General features: G+C 48.9%; 1 protein-coding gene across 1 annotated transcript; it reads left to right on the top strand.

Moving 5' to 3' along the window:
• Positions 1-11469: 11469 nt before the first annotated feature.
• SOX17 (SRY-box transcription factor 17) lies at positions 11470-22192 on the top strand. The gene is given in 7 exon segments (XM_050915736.1): positions 11470-11767; positions 12037-12973; positions 13801-13979; positions 18244-18492; positions 20240-20641; positions 20911-21149; positions 21152-22192. Coding segments are annotated over 7 exon segments (3006 nt in total). The 3' UTR covers positions 21854-22192.
• Positions 22193-22403: the final 211 nt, after the last annotated feature.

The raw sequence follows: 22403 nt of genomic DNA, 5'->3' as shown, positions 1-22403 counted from the left end.
GATATCTGTGAAACTTAGTGCAAGCAACGTGTATCTCTAATGACTATACATATTTATAGAGGACCTTATCCTGAAGGATGCAAAATTTCTATGCAAATTATATATAAGGGAATCCTTATCACAAAAATGTAGTTGTTGCTTGGAGGGGGTATGGCTGTAGTTTAATAATTCACAAGTGGTACTACTCAGAGTTTAAAAATGCAAAATAAAAAATACAGCATTTTTTCCAGGGGGTTCTTCCTACTTATCTTTAATAAACTATTTCAAATCCCTAAGCTAAGAGCCTGAAATTAGGCAGTATGAAATCACTGTGTAAACAAAACTATAAAGAGTCAAAAGAAATTATCCAAATTGGAATTTTACCTATACTTAGTCAGCAGTATCAATACCTTTATTTTGATAAAAAGGTAAAAAAGTTTTCTTATCAAATGGCCAAGATTTTTTGTATTGTCCAAATTTGAGTGTTTAGATGTATAAATTAATTTTTCAATATTTCTTAATTTGTTTTTTCCTAAGAGTTTTGTATCTTGTATATTTTAGCATCAAATAGAATTTATAAAAGGAATAATTATATCCAACCCTTCTTCTAAGATTCAAGCTGGCTAGCCTTTTTTAAATTATTTTTAACAGAGTAGTGGGTAATAATTGGTTCTTGAAAGAAAACTTTCCCTAGTGAATGTATCATGCTTGTAAAGTAACTAGGATAGATTTATTGATTCTGGCTAGAAATTTAAAACATAACCTTGAACACTTTGTGATCTTCCCAGTGATATGTCCAAATTACTTCTGGTGCCATGTATTGTATTTAATTCACATTATTATTTAAATTCTTTCTGTAAAATTATATTTAACTAAGTTATTTACTAAGATATATCACTGAAATTTACAGAGCTGAAAAATTAATTTATTCACAATATTTGCTATTAAATCCTAGATATGTCTTTCTACTCACCACTTATTTCAGTATTGCAGGATAGATTTTGACCTACACCTATATAAACAATGACCTTAATGTATGGCTATTGTGTGGATGAAATCACATTAAATATATGTGAACCTATAAATTCTTCTTGTGTGGGTAAAGATGAATAATAATCTGTGCTTTGTAAAAGCAGCCAATAATCAGCAGTCTGTGTCCCTAATCTTTATAATAATGGCTTTTTAAAATCCTACTTAAGTATATATCTTAGGCAACTATATACTTCAGTATTACATGTTATTTAAAGTTTTTGTAAGCAGTGCCATTGCAGCTGTCTAATCACTCACTGCTGCAACACTTAGTTTTTGACTGTAGTACTATAAGAAGAAATAAGTGTCATATACCTCTTCTCATCACTATGGTTTTAATCAAATAAACTCAACATGTGCGAGTACATATGTAGTAAGCTGGGAAGGTATTTCTGCAAGGGCTGTGCAAGTAATCTGCTTCTGTTTGGGACAGCATCTGAACACATATCACAATCTACTGGTTTTCAAATACAGATTTCTTAAATATCTATTTTATTGAAAATCTCTAGCCAAGTGAAAAATAGCTTTGGGTAATGTTTTTCTTTGAATAAGAAAATGATAATGCATGTTTACTAACCACTTGCAGGTAACTATGAGCAGCAGTGGTTGCTTTTATTTAAGGAAATTTTGAAACGTGAAATTTGAAATTTCAGGCTGAGCCACTGACATAAAAGAGTGTGGCTTATAAACACATGCATAAAATCAATAAGCATACTATCAAATATTCTGTAACTTAATAGTTTAGTGGAAAAAATACCTATTGAATATTTTACTATTTTGTGTGCTTAACAGTAAGAGCTCTCTTGAGACATCAACATAAATCCTGTCTGCGTCTGTCAAAGGGATTCCCCAGATTCCATACTCATGCCTGTATGTAATTTAGTAACTGAATAACTTTATCTTATCTTCTTGTTTCAATTTCAGATGAATTTGGTGCTCCTGTAAAGTGAAGTTCTGGCAGGCTAGCGTCTAGCCAGTGCTGTGTTAAGGTTCAGTATCTAGTTAGGGAAAGTTGACAGACCAGCAAGTCCCCATTAATATGGAACCCTTCCAAAGACAGGTGATAAATCCAGCCTTAGTTCTGTGATCACATATTTAAATAAAAATAAGTTGACTGTATTTCAGAATGTTTCTGAAGCTACAGGCTGCAAAGAAAATCCCAAGAATTAGTTTGAAATCATTCTTACAACTATTAATTAGCTACTTATGTGCAACAATTACTTACACAGATCAGATCTTTGTTGCTTGGATTTTGCTATTGAGTTAGTCTGACAAGTGGCAAAAAATGTGTGGCTGCCCTGTTGCAAACCTGAAAGGGAGATTTAAAAATCTCCCCCCCCCCCCGCCCCCCCAACAAAAACTGATTGCACCAATAGATTTGCTTTTTATGGAAAGGAGGTAATCGATGGGGCTTGATTTTTACTTATCAGTAGTTCAGGTCTGTGCTGTGGCATCTACTGACTGCCGGCTAGAAGTATCTGCAAAAAGAAAAATGCTGAGGAAATGTATTAATCAGTAATTAAGAAACAAACATGTGAAGAACAAAGAAGACACTAAAAGCCAAAGTAGTAACTTAATAATATTTCATGATATTGAAAGAAAAAAAAGGACAGATACCAGGAGATATGCAACTGTAGGTAATCTTTTAGTGCCAGAAACACATGCTTGTTGATGTAACTACATCTTCACTAGCAAGGTTTTCCTGTTTAGATAGGCAGCAGAGTAGTTTTACTGCTAAACGGATCTTGTGTTTAGCTCGCCTAAGATTAAAAAAAAAAAAAAAAACCAACAAAAAAAACCTTTTGCAGCTCTGTCAGGTTCTGAAATCTGCGAAGAAACCTCTATATTATGCCTGTTGCAAACATTGAGCGTGCACACACAATCTGACCCCGGAAGGAGCTGCAGGTCCTTCCTGAACAGGACACGTTGTAGTGTTAGCTATGAGCTCAGACTTTTTTCTGTGCTTAGTTGCAATGCAAGTCAGGTTGCTAAAGTTTTTCAGTTGGAGTTTAAAGAATATATGAAAATTACTAATACATTAGAAGCCTAGCTCTTCCCCTTGAGGAAAGATAAAGTGAGAAGTGCCTTTCTTTGAAAAGTTTTTATTTTTCTATTGAAAAAGTAATGCTTTTCTTGCAAGAACATAGCTTAAAGTATTCAGTGGCAATATATCACAAATATAGTCTAACAAACAGTAATGAGAAGGCTACCTAGGACAATATAAAATGTTTACATCAGTCAGTGACATGCTGCAGATATATGACTGGTTTCCCTCACAAATGTTCCATTTGAAAGGCAAATATAGCATCTTCTTCATTAAATTACCTTTTGTGCTGCAGAAAGTATTAATCAAGGAGCTACAAAATCCTTTACAGCTCTGTACTTTCCCATTCACGATATGTCTGTGTGGTTCCCTTAGCTGGCAGCTACTCCTCCCAGCAGCTGTAGAGTTTTTAGAGGGGTAGCTCTGAGGCCCCAGCAGGTAGCAGGTTGGCTGTACTACAGATGTTGGCTTTTGGGGAAAATGGGCTCCCTCTGGTGAGTGGTTGAGTGGTTGTCAACTGAACTACCTAGGTGTTTTGGCTTGGTTTAGTTCAGATTTTATGTTTAAATGGACTATCACAGCACTTGAGCACCCACATGCACTGGCATATACAGTGTTGCTGGCAACTGTCAACACTCGTCTTTATTTCCTGAAGTGGCATAGGGCTTGCAATAGTAAATCTTGCAATTTTTCGCTAACAGGGAGGGAAGGCTAGGAGACTGATTGCTGGAAAGAGATGCCCATGGAAAGTTAGGTTTCACAGTTGTGTAAGATGATTTTGGTGTGCTTCAGTTCCAACTCTGGCCTTAATAAATCACTAGTGTAGTTGGTTAATATTTCTTAGGCATTTTTCAGTTTATCCTGTGCTGATTGACTTGTTCCCTTTACTTTTTGCAGGATGCTGGTCTGAACAAAAAAAGCATGAATATGCTTTGCTTTTGTAGCAAGTGTATTTATACACATGTAAACTCAGAAATGAAAGCTCTGTAGTCATCCACCTTGCTTCATTAATTCAAACCTCTCCAGGCTTTAATGGTAGAGAGCTATCAACATGGTACATCTAGGTACTACATAAACTGTCTCCTAAAGAAGATTTGACTGAATTTTTAACAGCTGAAAAGGTCATTAAATTTGTCATTGAAGCAAGGTTTCTAAATTGAATGTTCTTGCAACATTTACATCTAGAGCCCCGTTAAACAGGCATCCTATCTTAATGGAACTGGTAAACTGGAGATAGCTGGGTAGAAATCATCTTAGATCTTGCGGGTTGTTTGCAATAGGAGTGAGGATCTCTAGTTCTTGATGTAGCTACAGAGTAAGTTTACTGAAATTCCTAGGTTGGTTTTTTTTTAAGTTTTCAGTTCTGTGTGATAACTGCTCTCTCATCCTTTCAGTAAATACCCTTCAAAGGGTGTTGTGAAGATAACAAGGTGATGTTAAGGGGACAAAGCAGGAGGAAAGGGGACTTTTGGTCTTAGGTTTTATTCAAACAGAAATAGGCCAGGCAAGTAAAATAGGTGTGACTGCTGAACCACAGCTAGATAATTCTAAACATATCTCAAGCCCAAGTTATAATGACTGCATCAAAAAAAAAAAACCCAAAAACCTGCATTGTTCAACTTAGCCTGGAGGTTTCTGCAGCTTAGTTGTCTTTCTTTAGTTGCTAGCCGTGTCAGGCATGATCCCATGAGGGGCTGTTCCCTTCTCTCTCATGGCACAGTGATAGTCAAAGGTGTTCAGAACATTGAATATTAATGGATTCTAGGCAGAGAAATTGTAGACTTCATTGTGCCCTGTAAAGCAAGCAAATGTCTGCCACTGAAAATGCAGCAAGTTTGGTAAATAGTTTTAGAAACATGATCAGATTGACTGCTTTGGATTTGGAAGATGTGCAGGTGTCTTTTTCTTATAATCTACAGCTTTACATGATGTTTCAATGCAACATCATTGGAATGTTAATTAATATTAAAATAATAAATTAATATTAAATTATTAAAATAATATGAAAATTAAAATTCACTTTATGCATTAAGAGTACTTAAGGAAAATAAATATCAGAAAACCAAACAGCTGCAGCTATCAAGAAATGAAAACAAATTCATTTCCTGAACCTTCTAACTGCCTGATTTTTTTCTTTCTGTAGTTTAGATAAATGTCAGATGTCACAAGTTGTAGTGCACTTAATCACTGAATGTAATTGCAAAGATACAATGAAGATCCAGAGCATTTCCACTGGGCAAATTTTAAAATTACAACCTTGAATAATTTGATATTTTGATTTGCAAAAACAGCATCAGATTTTGTATACATATGTCTTGGTTATAAAGAAAGCCCTTTTTGGTCATGTAATAGAACAGGTGTTTTTAAACATTACCACTACTTCTAGTTTCAGGGATTAGGAATTTATTTTAAAATAAATGTATGATATTGTCCATCTTGGAAAAAGGTTTTATTCAGCTTTAGTGTTGTTGAGGGTTTAAATCCATTCTTAATTTCTCTCTGATCTTTACTTGTTCATCACTGCTGATTCATCAGAACTGCAGATGGCAAGCCGTTGACATTTGGATTTAGTCATCATTTAATAATTTTGATAGTATCACTAACATACTTCTACTGAACTGCTAGCATAGGATTATTTCCATATGCTAAAATCCCAGATCATCTCTTCTGTGACTGTAATTAATTGCCCAGCTCCAGGCCTAGCTACTTTCTCGTTTATTTAATGTAACAATTTTATTCTGGCTAAAGACAAAGAACTTTACACTTTGAAATTACTGTGAAATATTGCTGCCTACTAACAAAAGCAATATATAGATACACACTACAAGACTGCAGTAGCATTATATATAGTAGCATAGCCTACCTTCTAGAGAATATCTTAAGACATTCGTTCTTCTGGCCATGTTAAGGATACTCTGGGAGCTGAGTGATGCCAACGAAGAAATGTATTTCGCTCCAGTGTAACTGGGATCAGCTTTTTAATTGTACAGTTACATGACTTGTCCTTCACTAAGCCATCACTTTAGTATCTAACATGTCAGAATAAATCTTACATTAGTACCAGTTTGGAGTAGCTCCGCTGACATAAAACCGGCATAAATACAAACGGAGGCTAGGCCAAATTGTTTAGTTCATTTCAGATCCCTGATCTTTTGGAGTGGCTCCAGCATTGTATAAAGCAGTCCTTTTTTTTTTTTTTTTTTGGTTTGGTTTATGACTTGTATGTACTTGACTATGAAAACTAACAGGATTTCTGTTCTTGGAAATTCAAGTGTAGGGGGGTTCTACCTGGCCCCAGCTATTGTACTGCTTCGTGGTCCTGTGCAACTCATTCTCAAACCGAAGGGCACCAAAACCGTAATGAAGTTGGGAACTCCTTATGTGATCAAACTGTTGGAATCTTATTTTACAGAGGAAAACACAACAGGTCTGTGATCTTAGTCTCACGAATTAATCTTTATATTAAAGGAGTAGATAAATTTATTAATATAATGGGCGATGTGCCTTGGATCTGGATTATGTTGTTAGCAATTTGAGGAAAGTGCCATTTCTAGGCTTCCTTTCGATGTCGTTTAAACTGAGAAGCATTTGCCATTGACTTTATGGGAATTTGTTTGGGTCCACGTATTATCTATCTGGAATAGATATTACAGAAGTACCCAGCACTCGTGTCAGTTAAACATGTCATTTCCCGTTGATTCCCATACATTTGATTTATGTCTTCAGACGGGGGTAGGGAGGGCGTTACAGCCGCATTAAAGCGAAGCCCAGGCAGTCCGGTCGGCGGCGGAGTTAACTCCTTCCTAGGAGAAAGCACGATGGAGGCTCTCCCCTGCACCTCAGGTCCTCCAGAATGTACACCGCCGGAATTCAGCATTAATGCAAACGTTCAATAACTTCATAGAAAAGCCATTTCCTTCAGACAAGGAAATTTTCTGACCGTCCTTCAGTGTAGTGACACAGGCATGGTACACGGCACTATGTAGTTGGAAGAACGACAGATGGCAAGATGTATATATTTGTATATGTATAAAGTACGTATTTCCTACAACCGAGAAGAAAGGATGAGCGAAATGGAAGGGTTGTCCAGGGCTCTCCCTCCTCCCATGCGCTCTGCAAACCCAGGGCTGAGCGTGGCGAAAGGGACAGCACCGCAATCTGGCCCCGGGATATTTGCTTGCGGCTGAGCCCGGGGCCCCTCTGCAGATAAATGAATGGCACCTCTCGGTGGCTCCTTTCAAACGTCCAGTCGGATCGGTGCCGGGGCTCGCCCAGCCCGGCACCAGCTTCAGCTCGGCATAGAGAGGGCTGTGGGAACGGGGGCCGCCCCCCGAGGAAGCCAGCGGGAGCGCCGGGGGAAGGGGCCGAACGGGGCAGCTTGAGAGGCAGGGCGCGGGGAGACGGCGGGCCGCGGGGGCGGGAGGCGCGCTGCCTCCTGCCCGGCCCCGAGCCCGCCGGCCGCGGTGCAGGGGGACGCCTCGCCCCCAGCCTGCTGGCCGGAGCGGGTGGCTCGGCGGGGGGGGACCCCACTCGTGTCCATCGGGAGGCGAAAGCGCTCTTACCTCGGAGTGGGAGTCGCGCACGTCCCTCTCCCCCCGCCGGACGCCCTTCAGTCCTAAAATGCGGGGACACCGTTGCTTCACACACCCCAAAGCAGCCGCGCACAGATGCAGGCAGCTTGTTGTGCGGGATCGTGCTGTTCCCCCAGCCTATTGTCTGTCCCCCGCAGCTGCCAAGCCCAGGGCGATGGTACGTGTTTCCACTGAGGCGGCTCCGCTCTGGGTGCTGCGTGCAGTTATGAACAGCGAGCTTTTTGCGGATTTGGGTGTTTGTGTGCGTTTGCTAGAAAGCAATTTGCAGATTAAACTGACGCAGGCGAAGCAGTAACTTTTAAATGTTGGGGACTATTACTTTGCTATAAAGTAGTTAACGCTGTTTGGATAGTTAGAGTTTCTGAAAGGGACATTTTTCATTTTTTGGTTTTTGATTTTTTGCCTTTCACTAGTGGGTCATTCCTGACCAGGGCCTCTCTGATCCACGCACTTCCCTAACGCAAAGTCTCGAAAAGTCTTCATTCGGGGAGATTTCTTGCTCTGTGCAGCGTTGTCGGGCTGGGCTGCTTTCGTTTAGTGGTTTTGAACTGCTTTAAAGAGGCAAAGCGTGTTGCCTTTAAATACACGTTTAAAAAAAAGGCTCTTGTCTTGAGAAACTGCTGGATTTGCAGGAAACCCTCCGGATGTTTGCTGCTTTTCATGTGGCATTTGTGGTCGGCTCTGATAACGCTGGGAGCACCACTTCCAACACCGCATTCTGTAATGGACCTGAAATAGAAACACATCTCTCGCCGGAGGATCCCCGCTCCGCGCCCCCGCGCTGTGTACCGGCGGGTTTAAAAGGTCAATAAATCAGAAGGATGAACTCTCGGCGGCATTGTTAGGTTGGGAAAGTTAACGAATGACCCCAGGAGTCGTGCGACCACGAAGGTTTCAGGAGCGTCAGAAGAAGCTCTTTACTAAACGCTTCAGGGAAGTGAGGTATAAGCAGAGAGCGCAACTTGAGTCAGGGTCAGTGCTGTGCGGTGTGTTTTAAAGTTAAAATTAAAAAAACCCCTAGACAATCAAAACAGAAAGCGAGAAAAGAGGTGAGATAATCTATTTATGACGCCAGGGGCACTGAAAGGGTCACAAACTGCCAACATTTTCTGTACAAACCAGGGAGCTTTTACTTTCTCGGCTTAGATTCAAAACACACCTTTCTTTCTTTGATCCCAGATCAATGAGCTGTAGAAGCAGTTTGCACAAATCTCCCAAACAAAGTCAGCGGCAGTTTGCTTAGTTTATTACCTCATGTTCATTATATAGAAAAACATTTTCTTTTCTGCTGGAAGTGACAGCCCCAAAATTGCTGTAAAGCGTATTTGTAAGCAGTCCCTCTACTCGTACTTTTTCAGTGCAAGCTCCTGCGGGATTTGTTCCCTTGGCTCACGAAAATGTTTCTGCTAAATAGAGTAAAAGGGACAGTTTGGCGTTTTAACAAGATCAGCTCGTAAAAAAGGTAATACTCTCTTCTACTCGTTAAACTCCTAGGCGGTCAGTTTTGTCCGAGTCAGTAATACGGCGTGAGCTGGGAACTGATCTGGGAGTCAATGGAAACGGACCGACTTCGTTAGGGCAGCGCATTGTTGCCTCCTTGGTTTTTGTGTTGCTTGGAAGTCATCTTGCTTTCCCTCCTCAGCTGAGTATTCTCTTCTCTGCAGGGAAAAATATACACGCTTTCCTCCTGCATGAGTTTGCTTCAGACACGATTCGGACTCTGTTTAATTCAGAATTTTCTCTGGGTACCGGCCATGCTTCGGTGCGTGACCTGTCCTCGGACAGCTGGCCTAGGATTAAGGGCGCTGAGTCCTAGCACGTCGGGTGGGGAAATGTCACAACCTCAGCCATAAAACTAAAGTCACTGGCACACCAGCCTTGAGAAGGTACGCCCTAAAGTAGTATCCCAAAGGCGCTGGACTAAAAACGATTGAAAAAGCACTGAATTCCTAACGAGCGTTCCTGGTTATTATCGCCAGTTCTGTGATGACGGTCGGCTTTGCAAGCGGATTATGTCCCGATGAACTTCTTTTACAATCAATTTTAAATGCATTATACTTTTGCAAGAACGGTGTTATTATATACTAGTATGAGATCAATTTACACATACATATGTGTAGGAACACTGTTTTCGCCTCCGCTGCTTTTTACAGCATCTTATATAAGGAAGAAAAGCAGAGCTGTTTGAATCGCTGCCTCTCCTCTTGTTGGACTAGCGCGTGTGTTTGAACGGGGGAAAAAAAAAAACTAAAACCCTCTCTTTGCTTGGTTTTAGGCAGATACCAGTCTTTTGGCAATGGTTTCGACTCCTCGCAACAGGGATAAATACAGGATACCATTAGTCTGGAAATACATCGCTTGTTTATAATCTGTAACAAACAGGGGGGAGCAGAAAGCACGAATGCAGAAGTGCCTCGAGAATTATCCTCCCCGCTGTTAGTCCTGGGCAGCTACCGCTCGCCACTGCGTTTTTCTTCTTTTTAGGATATCTACTGGCTGTCAAGTGTAAAGGAGCAGGTTTTACGTTGCACGAAACAGGAAATTCAATGTTAGAATAAATTAATGGTGATGCTGACTTCATTCATTTAATTTCAGCGAGAATTCTTACGATATTGGTTTATTTGAACGAAGTGGCTACCCAAACAAAGGTGTCCTTAACCAAATAAACCTCTTTGATCTTCAGTTTAAAGCTCAGCGGTTTCTCAAATAAGCATCGATGCATTTAATAGCATCACATAACAATGCAAATATTAATCAGAACGCCCGTGAAAACGCCGTATTTTACATTAGTTTGTATGCCAAAGAAGAACATAAATGGTAGCGAGGTAGAATTTGTGTTTATTCTGAAATGACGGACTTTTTACAAACATCTGTTTGTATTTACAGTTTACTTGTACTTTACTGTTTGTATTTACAGTTTACCTGAATGGCAAATGAGAGAAATCCTGAACAATGCAATGCAACAAAAAATATGTACTGCAAAGCGCAATTTAAATAATATTTAAGGCAAATTACGCTACATACAATAAATTTTTACGCCTTTGGCAAATACCGAATAACTTTATTACGACGTATGAAAAAGTGGGATGGGATACGTTTCATAGGCTTTACTGAGGATTCAGTACCCTACTGTCCCACGCAGTTTACATCTTGCATGGGGTTATGAGGTAAAATATGCTAAGGTAGTACTGGAAGGTAGGAAGCTGAAGTGTGAGATACAAATGATGACTTGGCTTATTCTTCCCAAGTTCCTTCCCAAGTCTGCCTTCTTTTGAAGGCCCTTGTGGCTCTCCGCGTGTTACGGGGTATCTAGGTACGGTTGGAAATAATCTGTCCCTTCCACCTCTTTCGTGTCTCCTCTGGTCAGGGCTGTCCCTTTCTGGCCCGGCAGGTGACGGGTGGGTATTTGCCGGATGACAGGACGGTAGCACACGGCCCCGGTGGGCCGGTCTCCGCTGCCATTGCGGGAAGCAGGGCTGAAATCCGAGGGCCGCTTACGAATGCGCCGTCCGTTCCCCCGAACGACCCCCCCGGTCCCGCGGGGGCGGGGGCAGCGCTGCCCGCGCCGGGCCCCGCGACCTGCTCAGGTGCCGGGCCGGGCCGCGCCGCGCCGCGCCGGGAGGAGCCCCGGGGCCGCCCCGCGCCGCAGCGGGAGCCGCCGCCACCGTCCGGCGGCGCGCCCGCCCCCGCGGCCCCATTGGCCGCGGCGCAGCTCAAATAGGGCCGGGCGCCGGCAGCCGGCAGCAGCGAGCGGGGCCCGAGCGGCGAGCCCGTCCCGCCGCCCCGCCGGAGCTCTCGGCCTTGGCGGCGGCGGCGCGGCCCGAGATGAGCAGCCCCGATGCGGGCTACGCCAGCAGCGACGACCAGGCGCAGGGGCGGTGCTCGCTGCCCATCATGATGCCGGCCGTGGGCCCCTGCCCGTGGGCAGAGTCGCTGAGCCCGCTGGGCGAGGCGAAGGCGAAGGGCGAGGCGGCGCCGTCGGGGGCGGCGGGCGGCCGGAGCAAGAGCGAGGCGCGGATCCGGCGGCCCATGAACGCCTTCATGGTGTGGGCGAAGGACGAGCGCAAGCGGCTGGCGCAGCAGAACCCGGACCTGCACAACGCCGAGCTCAGCAAGATGCTGGGTGAGCGCGGGGGTCCCGGCGGGCGGGGGGTCCCGGCGGGCGGGTTCGCGAGAGCGAAGGCTGCGGGCCGGGGCCGGGGGGAGCCGCGGGCTGGCGGGCCGGGGGTGCCGGTGGGCCGGGCGTCCCGGCGGGCAGGTGCGAGGGCGAGGAGCCGGCGCCCGGGCGGGGCTCGGGGGCCGGGCTGCGGGCAGGGGCGGCGGCGGCGCTGTCGGGGCCGGGCGTCGGGGCGCGCCGGTGGGCGGCCGGTCTGACGGTGCTCGTGGGCGCAGGTAAATCGTGGAAGGCGCTGTCGCTGGCGGAGAAGCGTCCGTTCGTGGAGGAGGCGGAGCGGCTGCGGGTGCAGCACATGCAGGACCACCCCAACTACAAGTACCGGCCGCGGCGGCGGAAGCAGGTGAAGCGCCTGAAGCGGGTGGAGAGCGGCTTCCTGCAGCACGGCCTGGCGGAGGCGGCGGGGCCCGGGCTGGGCGGCGAGGCCGCCGGCGGCGGCGGCGGCGGCAGGATGTGCGTGGAGGGCCTGGGCCTGCCCTACGCCGAGCAGGGCTACGCGGCGGCGGCGGCGGCGGGCGCGGGCCACTACCGGGACTGTCCGCCGCTGGGCGCCGCCTTCGACGGCTACAGCCTGCCGACGCCGGACCCGTCGCCGCTGGACGCGGCGGAGAGCGAGGCGCCCTTCTTCGCGGCGGGGCTGCAGGAGGAGTGCGCGCTGGTGCCCTACGGGTACGCCCCGCACCCGGCGGCCGAGTACCCGCCGGCGGCGGCCGAGAGCCCGGCGGGCGCCGCGCTGCGCCGGCACCTGCCGCCCGGCGAGGCGCTGGGGCCGGGCGGCTCGCTGCAGGGGCTGCTGGGCTGCCCGGCGCCGCTGCACGCCTACTACGGGCAGGCGTGCCAGCCGCCGGGCCCGGGGCGCGGCCCGCCGCCGCCGCCGCCGCCGCTGCCGCCGGGGGCGGTGGGGCAGCCGTCGCCGCCGCCGGAGGCGGTGCCGTGCCGGGAGCAGCTGGAGCACTTGCCGCAGGAGGAGCTGCTGGGCGAGGTGGACCGCACCGAGTTCGAGCAGTACCTGCGCTTCGCCTGCAAGCCCGAGCTGGGGCTGCCCTTCGCGGGCCACGACGCCGCCGGGCTGCCGGCGCCCGAGGGCGCGGGGCCCGTCTCCTCGGCCGTGTCGGACGCCAGCACCGCCGTCTACTACTGCGGCTACCCCGACGTGTGAGGGACTCGCCCGGGGGCACGCGACGGACTGGCAGGGAGGCGCCCGGCCCCGCTCCTATTTATGTAATTTATTTGAATCTTGAGAACTGACAGGGTATCCGTGACCTGCTCGAGGTTTAAAAGGCGACGTGCCGTCTCGCTGTCCAGGTGGTGCAGGTCTTACCATCGCTGTCCGACAGTGACGTGTAAAACTGTTCCTGCTGTGGAATCGTGATGCTAGTTACACACGTGGATTACAATTTCTGAGATCTTGTTAGAGATCCATATGCTTTTGTAATGTTGTACAGAGTGCTGGTTTTTATATGTTGGATTTGTAAAGAATAATTTTGCACTTTTACAAATAAAGGGAAAATAATAAAACTGGTCGCTGGTATCTCCTCAAAGACATGTTATCGTGCTTTGCAATCGATTATTATTGCTTTTTAAACTACTTTTGCTAATGTCCCTTGCACTAAGCATTAACTCCTATCACCCTTTCTGTAGGCATAGTCTTTTTCTGTCTCTTTTTCGTTTATAAACGAAACTTTAAGCGGTCAGAAACTGTCTACTCTACGCTGTTCTTTAATTTTTTTTTTAAACTTTATTGGTGGTTTCTTAGACGGTTGATTAATATGACCAAAAAAAAAAAAAAGGCGACGTATTTTATGTTTGAAGTGTAAAAAGACTATAAGAAAGCTCTTACCGAAGTAGGTTAGGGTTTGGATCTGTTTTTAATGTAATCGTGGACACATTGGATGCCATTAAGAATAGCGCCTTGCTGAAATGGCCGGATAAGCGCTAGGTAAAGCACCTTCCCGGAGAGAATGTCTGTCGTGTCCCAGTAGCTGCCCTTGCTGCGCCGGGGAAGGGGGTGGCAGCGGGGGATATCAGATCTCCGCTGCGGAGAACGAGAGCAGTAAATCAGGGTTCAAAGTAGGTGAAAAATTTCGACACGAGCCTCTAAAGGGAGAGGCCGGCCAGGAGCAGCCCACTCGGGCACCCAACCACGGCGGCACCTTTAACCGTACGTCACAGAATCTTAGTTTTTCTTTCCTAAAGAAATTCCTTATGCTACGTCATCGCGACTATAGATAGAAATATCTTTGTGATTGACAAATATGCACCCTGCAGTTAAACTTCCGTGGAAAAAAGGCGTTTTCATTTAGATGTTAGGACTGAGTCCAGCTATGGGGTGGGACTGATAAATTCATTATGTTTATTACTTAAATCGGGAGGAGGGGGTAACAGTCATCTGGGTCGTTTGCTTCCCAAGATAAAGCTGTGGAACTGAAGCCTGGGGAGGGGGGACCGGGGCCGAAGTGGCAGACTTGCCCACTGATTAACCTGTCTTCCATGAGGACGGGAAATTACATTGGGTGAATTTTCAAATTACATTTAAAGAGGCTTATGTTTGTACCGGTGAAAGATAAAATAGCATACACAGACCCAGATGCAAACTGCCTCGGTCAGCGAGTTTCGAGCATAGCCTCGTTGGCAAAAATTGACTACGTAATTGCATACTACTAGTGAGTCTTGAATTAAAATGCGTTCAAACCCTTAGTATTCTGTAAAATCGTCTACGCTCTAGTTACTTAATCTTCCCATTTTACTTTTCAGTCTTCAGTTCTCAGAGGTATGCCTAAAATACCCATCCTGCCACTCTCTTCACTCCTCTTCCACAGGTACACGAGAAAAATGATGTATTCCTGAATGAGGTGGTATCTCAGGACAAGGACATTAGATGCCTTCTTGGTACTTTAATTTGGAAAAATGTATTATGTGTTCCTAAGCATAGATACGTAAACCCAGTAAAGAAATATGCATGAGAAATGATGGGTTTGTATTGGTTGATTTTTCCTTTTATTATACGGTTTTAATCTACAGGATTAAATTAAATTCATTTTGCCCTTTTTGCACACATTCACGGCTTTCTGGAGGAAAATCACTTTGGTTGGTTTTGGAAATAAATCATTATTATGCTTTTGATCAGTTTGGCCACCATTTCTTGTCATTTTTCATTTAGGTGCAGGTCTTTCTTCTTCCCTCCTCTCTCCTTCACCCCAACTTGTCAGAACAAACTGAAAGCTGAAGTGAACTTGAAACTGTAAGTGGGTTCATGACGAAGGTTGAAAACCTTCTACTTATTTTTTATAATAATACTGGGAGTGATTGACAATAAATTGTGTTAAATAAGTACATAGGTTTTGGAAAAAAGGTTGGCCAGCATAGCAGTCCTTGGTGCCAAACAGTGTGTGGTGATGATGTATGGGCAGATCTTACAACAACCCTTTGCACAGAGCTTTTGCAGATTCACATCTAAGGAGCATTATTTTCCTGTATGTATTCAGATGTGTAGAGGGTTTTTTTGCCCCTTCCTGTGAGAAGAACTGTCTGAACCTTCTTTAACATGTCTAAAATGTGGCAGATTTATGCACTGCCAATACACTTGGAGCCAAATTTTCTGAAGCTCCGTCCAAGCCCCATTTTCCATAGAGTGTGTCTTGACTTTCCGATTCCAAATGATATACACCCAAATCTGTCCTGTAGCCCCTTTGAAAATGTTAGACCTTCCTCACGTCCCATGAGTGCCTATGACAATCGGGTATTAAAAGAAGGACCCAAAATTGATTAATTGTCTTTTGCAAGTATTTTCCGTGGCACGGTTCTGGCAGTCAGGCGGTGGAAGCTGTCGCTACCTGCCTCGGGAGGCTGTGGAGAAGGCTGCAAGTATGTGCCACAGACCAAGGTGCCTCTTGGCCTCTTCCCTCTGCCATACTCTTCACGCAGACTCGGGGTCTGCCACTGCCACCCCATTCCTGGCACTGCACCCAGGGCAATTCGCTCCCTGGAAACCACATCTGCTCTTCTTTTAGCAGTTCTGGTTTACTCCAAAAAGTAAACCAAAAAGACAGGGTGACATCTTTAAACGCCTCTCCAACCTTGCCAAAACAGCTGCTCTCCAGTTAAACAACGGCGTTAGGAGGGCAGCGCCTTCAGGCCCCTTCCCGCAGGGAAGATGAGTGCTCTCTGCAGCTCACGCAGGCCACTTGTGCCCAAAATGTATTCAGCTCTTCTTTTTTTGTCCCTCTCTTACCAATTCATCATGTTTTAAGAGGTCCATAGTCGGATGTGGATTTTTCCTAACACAGCCAAGCTCCTTATGTGGATGTCGCATTGCAATCGGAGGAGTTTTTTTCTTTTTTTCTTTTTTTGTGTGTGTGTGTGTGCTCTCTCTTCCTTAGGTATATCGGTAGAAAAGTAAGTAGGCCTAATCCGTGAGAATGAGATTTCAGACAAAGGCACTGAATTAAAACCAGCTCAAGGTTCATCTATACAGGGCGGGTGGCGGGGAAAAGTCAGGAGGTGAGAATAGAAACACACTTGCTAGTGGAGAGTAGCTGCGACTGGAAATGTCAGGAAGCAGTGGTCTTGTGCCCTGAAAAAACAACATTAACTTAGCGAATTTCAGCCCATTTCTGGTAGCTGTATGCTTTTGAAACTAGAAAGAGAGTAATCCGTAGAAGACATTAGCAGCAGTACTGCTGCAGAATTTCTCCTTGTAGACCAGTTTTATTTATTTACGTGGCGACCTTACTCTTGTTTTGGAATAAATACCTCCCCCGTCTCCCCCGCTGTTTACGTTGCGTGTGAAGGACAACAAAAAAATCCTGCTTTTAGCATGCCCACACGGGAAGGTGTACTGGAAACTACAGCCAGCCGCAAACGGGCGGGCAATGGCACCGGCGCAAACAGCACGGGGACACCTAGCGCGGGCGGCAGCCACAGGGCGTTTGCAACCTTGTGGCAAGCCTAAATGAAAGCAGCACGGTGCCGGAGCGGCTGGTGGGGCCGGAGGGGGGCTGCGTAAGGTCCCCGGCGTTACAACAACCGACAGATTGTCGTCCTTCCCCTCCCGGGACCCCCCTCCCGTGTCCCCCGTGGCTCTGCCTGCAGCCCGCGGTGAGAGCCGGCTGCGTGGCCCGGGCCTCACCGCTGTGAGTCTCCCGCAGTCCTCAGGCCTTCGCTTTACCTTGAGACCCGCTGCCAAATTCGGTTGCAATGGCCCAACCATTCAAACGGGACAGAAAAGCAGCGCAAATATCTCCTCGGGTTAGAGGAGATATTACTTAGATATTAGGATAAATTACTTAGATAAAGGATATATTACTTAGATCTTAGTGTGCGTCAGGGCCTGACAGTGGCTAACTGTATTGCTGCACCGAGTAAGGTGTGTTATGGACAGGACTGTGAAATCCAGTACTTACCCACATTTGCTTAACGTTAAACAGACAATTAATGTGTTGACTAATTAAATGCCTGCAAGATTGGAGCTCAATTGCCCTGCTTCAGCTTCCCATCTACAAAAATAGGAGTTTCTTTTACCTTCTGTGTGTTTGAATAGAGGCTCTTAAATACGGCAACTGTCTCTGCATCTAACACAGTGCACTGATCAGTCAAGGCTTCTCTCAGGCTGCTACGTTTTGATACTTGAAATGTATGTATTTTACCCTGAATGATTTACTCAGGAGCTCACAGGAGGTCCGTAGCATAAAGAGACTTCAACTAAGATTTGAATCCTGTCCCAGAGCAAATGCTATGTAATTCTCCTTGCTCCTGTTGACAGCTGAGTGACTTTGCTCTAGTTTGGATGCTGCTGAATCTACCCTCGGTTTTATTCATTGGACTGGGAAAAAACCTCAAAGCCCACACCTTCTGAAGGAAAAAAAAAAGAAAATTATTGCTACCGGGAATAATCAGTTTCTACGCTGTAAAACAACAGGTTATGAATGCATTGGCACTCGTGTAGGAAAAGGGTAAGTTATTTGTTTCCTCTGCCTGCTTCGAGGGGTGCAGAGCCGCCCGGACCCCGCTGCTGTCGACACCGATGATCTGTTCTCACTCCGGATTGCAGTGTCCCATCGGTGCTTGTGGCGTCCCAAGGCTGAAGACCGGGTGGAATTACATGCTTACATTATTTCTGAACTCGTTTCAAAGCCGGCCTTTTTTGAGGAGTGTGATTTATTTGCCGCCTCTTCTAATGTCCTCTCTTTATGCTGCTGAATCTCTATTTTTGGCGCTCGGAAATCATTCGTCCTGCTGATGGCGATGATGATCGGTGGAGCGGCTTTATGGGACAAGCCCTATAAACTCATGCTGTCAAGTTTTAACATGTTGTGAATGAATTGCGTCATGCAATTCTCATCGCTGCGTGATACAGCTCGCCGGACGGTGCTTTGACACCGTCGGCTATGATTTGACCCGGTTGACCCATTTCGTGTCTGCCGAAGAAAACCTGCACCATGCTCGGGAGATAGCGTGTCTCCTGCCCAAATATTCGGCACCCATCTCTCCAGCATGCTCCAGACAGGGACAGCGGGCGCCGATTCCCAGGTTAACCGGGCCGGTACGGAAGGCTCAGCCTACGGGTGGAGGATCCACGGGGCGACCCGCCGCCGCCACCGCTCGCCCGGCAGCCTCCTGGCGGCAAAGCCCCGCGGTGGCTTCTCTGTCCCGCTGCCGAACAGCACGAACGGAGGGTGCAGTTGCGGGCACGAAGGGGTGAAGTAAGAGGACGGGGCCGCCGCTCAGGCGTCCGAGAAGAGCAGCGGTGCGGCTCCTGGCTCGAAGGGAGCCCACTAGAAGCAATGCGGAGTTGTAAGAAAGACAGGTCCTGTCCCCCCCGCCCCTGTCCTTGAGGATGTCAAATTTTTCTCTAAAAATCGACTCCCAGTTACAGCGGGGAACGGGGCGGCTGCCTGTTTTTATACTGGGGAAATTTAAAATACGTGTCTAAAGAATACAAATGATCCTTTTTGTCTGTGTGTGTGTGTGTGTGTTAAAAACTCGAGCGGAGAAGCTATTCTTCCCTGCAGTTAAAAGGTTTTAAATATAAATATATTCTGTTAATTTCTGTCCGAACGGATTTCTGTCAAACTTAGGTTGACGTCATTATCATTCTCATCGTTATCATTAAATGGCCGTTTGATCGTTTCTCGAGTATGTATTCCGCCCCCCGACCCTTTCCCAGCCTGCAGGCATTTATATTCTCTTTTCCGAGTTCCGTACTTCATGTGGAAGATGAAGGACTAAACAACTCATGTCAGTGCTGTTCTTTCTTAACAACTAACACAAAATTATTTAGTCTCGACTTCAAGCGAAACACGAACACAGAGGTACCGGGCAAGAAATTGTACCGTGCCTTAAATAATTCCTGTGTCGGTCGCTGGAGAGAAGACGGGGGGTTCCCCGAGGGCAGCGAGCTGTCGGGGGTGCTCCTGCCCCCGCTCCCCTCCCGGGAGTCACCGCGCCGCGCCGGCGGGAGCACGGGCCGCCGCACACCCGGCAGGGAGAGACTGACACGGAAAAGCGCGCCTTATTAGAGGGAAAAAAGGCGTTATCTTTAACGGCTGGCAAACTTCATTAATGAGGGCACGATTTATTCAGTATTTTTCCCCCCTGTAACTGCACACCCTTTTTATTTAAAGAAGAAGCTGTAATTTCATGTATAAAGGCACGGATGTTTTCAGCTTGTACAGTTATGCTGCATAAGAAAATGGTCCAACAAACACACTCCAGGTCATGCCAGGGTTGCAGATCACTCGGCTGCTCATCTATGGGCAAACTTCCTACGCATTCATCTTGCATGAAATATGGCACTAATAAGATACCTTCCGAGGTACGCAGTGAAATATAGGGTTATTGGTACGATTGAAAATACGATCAAATACTAGAAAGCTTAAAATGGAAGAATTATTACAGCTGATGACAATGTCCCATTTATCAGGACCACGCTCACACTGATGGCAGTCGAAGAGCAATAAAAATAGTTTGCAAAAAACCACCAAAAAGACCTTTCCTGGAAAAACAAACAGTATTGTCTTCACAGCCTTTCTAAACACTCGGATGAACTGAGGCTCGGCTTAATTTTGAATGCGCCGTGATTTAATGAAACCAACTTGCCAAGGAGGCAAAGCACGGAGGGGGAAAGGCAAGAGAGGATCCCGCCGAGCAGCGACAGTGACGGCCAGACGGGAAGAAATCTCTCCCTGTGCGCGGTGCTACGCCGCCGCGGCTGGGAGCGCGGATGCACCGAAGCATCTCCGCGCCGTCACCACGGGGCAGACGATTGTGTGTGGGAGCGGGAGCCGCGACCTGCTCAGGTGCCGGGCCGGGCCGCGCCGGGAGGAGCCCCGGGGCCGCCCCGCGCCGCAGCGGGAGCCGCCGCCACCGTCCGGCGGCGCGCCCGCCCCCGCGGCCCCATTGGCCGCGGCGCAGCTCAAATAGGGCCGGGCGCCGGCAGCCGGCAGCAGCGAGCGGGGCCCGAGCGGCGAGCCCGTCCCGCCGCCCCGCCGGAGCTCTCGGCCTTGGCGGCGGCGGCGCGGCCCGAGATGAGCAGCCCCGATGCGGGCTACGCCAGCAGCGACGACCAGGCGCAGGGGCGGTGCTCGCTGCCCATCATGATGCCGGCCGTGGGCCCCTGCCCGTGGGCAGAGTCGCTGAGCCCGCTGGGCGAGGCGAAGGCGAAGGGCGAGGCGGCGCCGTCGGGGGCGGCGGGCGGCCGGAGCAAGAGCGAGGCGCGGATCCGGCGGCCCATGAACGCCTTCATGGTGTGGGCGAAGGACGAGCGCAAGCGGCTGGCGCAGCAGAACCCGGACCTGCACAACGCCGAGCTCAGCAAGATGCTGGGTGAGCGCGGGGGTCCCGGCGGGCGGGGGGTCCCGGCGGGCGGGTTCGCGAGAGCGAAGGCTGCGGGCCGGGGCCGGGGGGAGCCGCGGGCTGGCGGGCCGGGGGTGCCGGTGGGCCGGGCGTCCCGGCGGGCAGGTGCGAGGGCGAGGAGCCGGCGCCCGGGCGGGGCTCGGGGGCCGGGCTGCGGGCAGGGGCGGCGGCGGCGCTGTCGGGGCCGGGCGTCGGGGCGCGCCGGTGGGCGGCCGGTCTGACGGTGCTCGTGGGCGCAGGTAAATCGTGGAAGGCGCTGTCGCTGGCGGAGAAGCGTCCGTTCGTGGAGGAGGCGGAGCGGCTGCGGGTGCAGCACATGCAGGACCACCCCAACTACAAGTACCGGCCGCGGCGGCGGAAGCAGGTGAAGCGCCTGAAGCGGGTGGAGAGCGGCTTCCTGCAGCACGGCCTGGCGGAGGCGGCGGGGCCCGGGCTGGGCGGCGAGGCCGCCGGCGGCGGCGGCGCGGCAGGATGTGCGTGGAGGGCCTGGGCCTGCCCTACGCCGAGCAGGGCTACGCGGCGGCGGCGGCGGGCGCGGGCCACTACCGGGACTGTCCGCCGCTGGGCGCCGCCTTCGACGGCTACAGCCTGCCGACGCCGGACCCGTCGCCGCTGGACGCGGCGGAGAGCGAGGCGCCCTTCTTCGCGGCGGGGCTGCAGGAGGAGTGCGCGCTGGTGCCCTACGGGTACGCCCCGCACCCGGCGGCCGAGTACCCGCCGGCGGCGGCCGAGAGCCCGGCGGGCGCCGCGCTGCGCCGGCACCTGCCGCCCGGCGAGGCGCTGGGGCCGGGCGGCTCGCTGCAGGGGCTGCTGGGCTGCCCGGCGCCGCTGCACGCCTACTACGGGCAGGCGTGCCAGCCGCCGGGCCCGGGGCGCGGCCCGCCGCCGCCGCTGCCGCCGCCGCCGCTGCCGCCGGGGGCGGTGGGGCAGCCGTCGCCGCCGCCGGAGGCGGTGCCGTGCCGGGAGCAGCTGGAGCACTTGCCGCAGGAGGAGCTGCTGGGCGAGGTGGACCGCACCGAGTTCGAGCAGTACCTGCGCTTCGCCTGCAAGCCCGAGCTGGGGCTGCCCTTCGCGGGCCACGACGCCGCCGGGCTGCCGGCGCCCGAGGGCGCGGGGCCCGTCTCCTCGGCCGTGTCGGACGCCAGCACCGCCGTCTACTACTGCGGCTACCCCGACGTGTGAGGGACTCGCCCGGGGGCACGCGACGGACTGGCAGGGAGGCGCCCGGCCCCGCTCCTATTTATGTAATTTATTTGAATCTTCTCGGGAGAGTTTCGCAAACCCCGCCTGGGCGGAAATATGCTACTATTGTGCAGATTAAAAGCATGGTTCAAACTGTTTTTTGACTGCTGTGCCAGCATGTTTACATCTTTTTTACATCCATGCCCAAAATTACTGTTATTCTTGCAACATCAACACGGTTACTTGTTTGCCCAGAACATGTTTTTATTAGCTGTTTTTAACTATATTTATCCCTTTTTTTTTTTTTGTACTTCAGGAAAATAAATTTATGTACAGCTGTTTCTGTCATTCTTCTTGGCCATATGGCCCTTTAAGGGAGACTAATCTAAAGTTAAATCAGTCATGCCCTAAGGTGGAGTAAAGCGAATGCAGATGCTATGTGACACTTTCTTTCACCATGACAATGGCTCTAAAACGGTCTCCAGGACCAAAGAAGTTTGTTCCCAGGTGTGGCTGTATTCCTGTTACATAGCTGAAGGGCTAGACCTGT

This window comes from Gymnogyps californianus, chromosome 2 (genome assembly GCF_018139145.2).
Source record: "Gymnogyps californianus isolate 813 chromosome 2, ASM1813914v2, whole genome shotgun sequence".
Classification (NCBI taxonomy): domain Eukaryota; kingdom Metazoa; phylum Chordata; class Aves; order Accipitriformes; family Cathartidae; genus Gymnogyps; species Gymnogyps californianus.
The sequence above is the reverse complement of the archived record's forward strand: the minus strand, read 5'-3'. Positions and strand labels throughout refer to the sequence as shown.